Source organism: Corvus brachyrhynchos, unplaced genomic scaffold (assembly GCF_000691975.1).
Source record: "Corvus brachyrhynchos isolate BGI_N302 unplaced genomic scaffold, ASM69197v1 scaffold148, whole genome shotgun sequence".
NCBI classification, from domain to species: domain Eukaryota; kingdom Metazoa; phylum Chordata; class Aves; order Passeriformes; family Corvidae; genus Corvus; species Corvus brachyrhynchos.
In genome coordinates this window covers 2,442,609-2,447,714 of record NW_008239785.1, presented here as the reverse complement: position 1 = coordinate 2,447,714, position 5,106 = coordinate 2,442,609, and the positions used below count along the sequence as shown (strand labels likewise).

General features: G+C 58.0%; 1 protein-coding gene across 1 annotated transcript in view; it reads right to left on the bottom strand.

The window, feature by feature from the left end:
- Positions 1–3,429, bottom strand: part of EVPL (envoplakin) — a 24,865-nt gene extending 21,436 nt beyond the window's left edge. Inside the window, exon 1 of the mRNA XM_008640627.2 lies at positions 3,163–3,429. Within this exon, the coding sequence (XP_008638849.1) occupies positions 3,163–3,236 (74 nt within the window). The 5' untranslated portion in view covers positions 3,237–3,429. The remainder of the gene's footprint in view (positions 1–3,162) is intronic.
- Between the last annotated feature and the right edge of the window lie 1,677 nt (positions 3,430–5,106).

Sequence of the window (5,106 nt, the reverse complement as noted above, 5' to 3'; positions counted from 1 at the left end):
TTTCTGGCTGAAGGAAACACTGGGGCACTCCATCCCTTAGTTCCTAAGGCTGGACACAGGAATCTGCGTTGTTTAGGCTGAGCCAGAATAAAACTATGGACTGAAAAGATGTCAGCAACCTCCTGGTCATGGGGACTCAGCCCATCCCAGCCTGTGCTGCACGGGGCACCTGAGGCTGGAGACCAGGATGCTGCAAACAGCCTGATTTTCAGAGAAAAGAGGAGAACACCATCTCAGGAGCAGCAGGGGTGTGCTGAGAGGAGTCCATGCAAACTCCCACCCACCCAGCCCCTGGTGACTCGGGTACATCACTGTCCCTCCTTGGGATGTCCCCCTGCCCATCCCTGCTGCCCCTGGGCAGGAGCTCTCACTCAACCTGAGCTGAGCCAGGTGGGCCCTGCATTTCAGGGTGAACATGCTGGCATTTGGGCTGCAGAGAGGTGGCCTGGCATCAGGTGGGATACAGGGAGCCACGAGCTCGTGTTGGAAACCCCTCAGCCGCCCAGAATTCAGGTCTGGTTCCACACACAGAGCATGGTACAGCCACAGCCCCGGGATGGCTGAGGGCAAGGCTGGGCAAAGCTCCTCCTGCTCTCCTCCTCAGGAGCCAGGGCAGCCTCCTCCCTAGGGCTATCTCATGCCTAGGAGAGGCACAGCACTGTTATTATCATTATTAATTGGTTCATTTCTTGTACCACTTTCTGCCTCCTGGACAGTCCAGCTGCACACGAGGGGCGGTGTCTCTCAGCAGCAGCAGGGCTGTCCCCCACTCCTGGTCACTCCTGCCAGGGCACTTTGGGCAGGACCACAGCACCATCCACTGCAGTCCCTGACCCCTCTGTCCCTTCCTCATGGGGACTTTGCTTTATGGCTGCAGGGCCCAAAGCTGGGTCTGTTCTCCCTGACACAGAGAAGTCCTGGCACATTTTGACTTGCCAGCAGATCCCAGCAGGCCACCACTGACCCCCTGCCAGTGCTGGGTTAGTCCCTGAGCCCCTGCCTGTCCCCAGGGCCCACACTGCTCCAGGCTGACTGGGGAGAAGCACAGGGAGGTGGTGGAAAAAGCAGCAATCCCAGGAGACACTTAAATCCCGGGAGATGACTTGCCATCCACCTCCCAAACCACCCACAGCCTTTGTCAAAATCACACCCAGGCACAGCCAGTCCAGCCAGATCCAACTCAATTCCACCTTCTCAGGAGTTTTCCCTTTCAGCCGCACAGTGCCTCCACCTAGAGCAGGGCACATCCAGGCTGCTCCTGGGGGCAAACCTGTGCTTGCTGGTGCCTCCCTGGGATGCATCCACCAAACGAGGCAGGAAAGGGCCCTGAGAGCTGGGAGGCTCAACACCATGGCCCTGGGGACCAAGGACCCTCTATGGGGGTCCAGCTGCTAATCGTGAACCCCGGAGACAGGGAAACTCAGCTGCTGCTGAGGCTCTGGCCTCAGGGCCACCAAGAGCAGCTGTGGGCCATCAACATTTTCTTGGGGCCATCTGCAGAGCGTGTGCTGGCAGCTGCTCCACAGACAACTCATCCACCTTCATTTTCTCAGCTACTTTGGGCGCTGACCAAGCCCCAGGCCATGGCCAAGCAAATTAGGCCGTGTCTGATGGTTGGTGCCTCCTGAAACAAGCACAACTAGCTCAGTAATTGCTGTGCTCCTGGCTCCAGCCTCCATCCTGCACGGGGAAGAGGTGTGAGGTCTTGCTGGGGTGCAGCTCCAGTTATTCTGAGAGGTTCATGCTGGGGGAGAGCCTGCCCAAACCCTCTGCAGGGTCCTGAGGAATCCCCAGCCTGCTTTGGAAGCTGGCTGGGGAGATGGAGAGATTGCATTAGTAAGGCTGAATAAACCAGAGCCTGACACAGCTCCTGGACTGCCGGGGAGGTGCCTCACTGCAGCCAGGCTCCAGGTAAGGCTTGGTGTTCAGAGAGCCCCCAGACCTGCCTTTGAGATGAGTTTGTGAGTGCTCAGCTCCACTGAAGCTTCCCATGGCAGCTCTTTCCCCTCTCTTTCAGAGTCCCAAGTGGTTCCCAGTAAGCCCAACATCCCCATGGGCAGCCCCAACCTTTTTGGGGTCACCTTGTCCATCCACCCCGCTCCTCAGTGGCTGTTGGCTGACCTGGGCCCCCAAACCAGCACATTTGAGGGCCAGCACCGTGTTGTGACCAGCCAGGTGTCCACACACACACACAGACACTGTCCTGGACTGCTGCTGGTGGTCCCAGGAGATGTGGCCAGCACCCCCTTCTCCCTTCTTGTCCCCTTTTCCTCAGCACAACACCCCTGGCAATTTCCTCAGCTTCCAACCATGGCAGGGCAGAGAATTCCCATGGAATCAGTCCACCAACACTACAGTGTGCAAAATTGCTGAGGAAGGTGGAAAATAATCCTGAGTTAACAACAGCAGCTGGAGGGAGAGATGAGATCTCCCTGCAGGAGCACTCCCTCCCAGAGGACTCCCTGATCCTAGGGAAGCATCACACACCTCACTCCCTCAGAATGGAGGGAATCTCTTCATAGAATCACAGGATGGTTTGGGCTGGAAGAGATCCTACAGACCATCCAGTTCCAAGCCCCTGCCATGGGCAGGGACACCTTCCACCAGACCAGGCTGCTCCAAGCAGGTCTGAAAGAGGCAAACTCAGCGATTCCACCTGCAGAGACCCGGCCTGTCCCAGGCTGGGTTAGAGCAGCCACCAGCAAACCCATCCTCACCCACCTCCACCACCTGAGCAGCACCAGGCTGAGCATCCTTCTCCAGGGATCCCTGGGCAGCATCACACCAACCTGACAGAGCCAGGGAATCCCGGGATCCCAGAGCCAGTCTGGGTGGGATCTGCTTCACCACCGAGCAGATCCCGCTCCACCCAAGCACAGGGGCTGCTTTGATCCTGCTCCCAGTTGCTTTTTGCACCTCCCTGCTCAGTGATCACAGCTCTGAGCACATCCCAGGGGCTGCACGGACACTTCTGGGAGGAAGCACAAAGCCCACCAAAGACGAGTACAACAGCCAGGGTAGCACGATTTGGAAAAACCCCCACCTTCTGCTGCTCCACGGAGCGATGGCACTTAGGGTGGCTTAAAAGACATGGACCACCCATCCCTCATCTCCCCCTAGGGTCACGGGACAGCGCAGACAGAGGAGAGGGGTCCCACTTACTTGCTCGGTTTGACAGGGGAACCTCTGCTGGGGGAACTTCTGCTCGGGGAGCTTTTGCCCACCCCCTTGAACATGTTGGCCAGGTCCCAGCTGGTGTCCCGGGGTCTGCACAGTGCTGGTGGTGGGCGCTGGCTCCCTGCTCGCTGCTCGGCTCTGTCGGGGTGCAAGGCCAGGACTCAGCGAGGGACGGTCGGCGGCGCAGTAAAGAGCAGCTCCCGGGAGGCTCCTCCCCGAACGCAGGTGAGCAGCACCAGCGGCGGAGATGGAGGCACATCTGAAAAAAATGACTCGAAAAACCAGTTTAGGGTGGAAAGAGCAGCGCCCCAGAGGGAGAACGGGAGACCTCGCCCTGGCTCGGAGAGTGTTTGGGCTCACACAGGCACAGCCGAGCAGCAGCTGCCCGGCAGAGGGGCAGAGAGGGTCTTTGCAGGGAGGAAAAGCCTGGGAGCACGACTTGGAGGGAGTGCACTGCTGCCGCTGAAACACGTTTTAAGGCATCCCCTGGCAGCGGCTGTTTAAAATGCTACAGAACAGCAGAATCCCCACGGACAAAGCCAACCGAGCGTTTTCCAAGGCGGCAGCAGCAGTTTGGGCATCAGCAATTCTCAGAACATGGTGTTACTTTGCAGGCCAGTAAACTTTTGGCCCAGGCTCAGCACAAGGTGGCCCTGGCTCCCAGGAAAGCACCGAAGGCTCACAGCAGAGGGAAGGTCAGCGGCTCCAGCACAGCATCACAGGAGCCTCAGGGATCCAGTGGGATTCAGGCTCTGGGACAAACCCAGCCCCACAGATCTGGGTCTGAGGCTCTGCCCAGGCACCCTGTCTACACAAGACCTCAGACCAGGCTTTGCCTCTGGGCAGCTCTTTCTCCTCTCTTTCAGAGTCCCAAGTGGCTCCCAGCAATGCCCTGGCATCTCTGTGCCTCCCAGGGATGCCCGTCCAGGCCGAGCTGCCCAGTGGGGCTGCCCAGCTCTCCTTAGCCACAGCCAGGGCTGGCTACCTGCTGGTTTCAGATAAAGCCAAGTTCAAAGGTCTCCACAAACCAGGAACCCTGTGTTTCAGGTTGATCCAGCACAGATCCCACAGCAACACGGGATCCTACCCAGTGCAGGACCAGGGAGGGAGGGAGGATGGAGGAGGAAGGGGACAGGAGAAGATGGGAGTCACAGCCCCCACATAAGCACCAGCCAGACACCAGTGATGCCAACACAGGTTTGTGGCTGTTCTTCCCTGTTTTGTGTGGTCCAGGGACAACCCAGGACCAGAGGAAAAGGCCTGGGGTCCATTGTCCCTTCCTGGGTGGCCTCTTTGTCCTCTTTAAATTTAAATCACACTTGTCTCAGGAGAGAGGGAAAGATGCAGACAGGATGGAAAGTGGTTGCTGAGAGATCAGCCCTTCTCCATTGCCATCCCACTGACTGGTGACAGCAGTGATGCTCTTTGACCAGAGCTGCTGGAGAGCCCCAGGAGGATCCCCAGACCAGGGCCAGTCCCTGTCATTGGCATTCCAAGGCTTTAAGTGATCTGCAGCCTTGCCAGGGGTGAGAGTTGAAAGCATTTGATGCTACAGAGACCTGATTTTGTACCCACACAAAACAGGAGCATGGGACAAGCTCTTCTGTGTGGGGCTGCTGTTTGCATGGGCCAGGAGGGGATTGCTTCCCTGTAGATTCAAAGGAAACTAAATTGGACGAGATCAACTGCCTGTAATCCCCTGGAAAACAGCCCCTGGCACGTGGAGGAAGTTCTAAGAATTAGCACCAGGAGTAAAGCAAGCACATACCACACAGGCTCTGGACAGGCTGCTTCCCAAGCCATCCATCACCCTGGAGCAGCCTGGGGCTGAGGGCTGGGGCTCCTCACCTGCACAGCTCCACCACAGCACCTTCCTCTCCTCTGTGTAACAAGACACAGCTGAGATCCTTCCCCCGGCCAGGTCCCTGC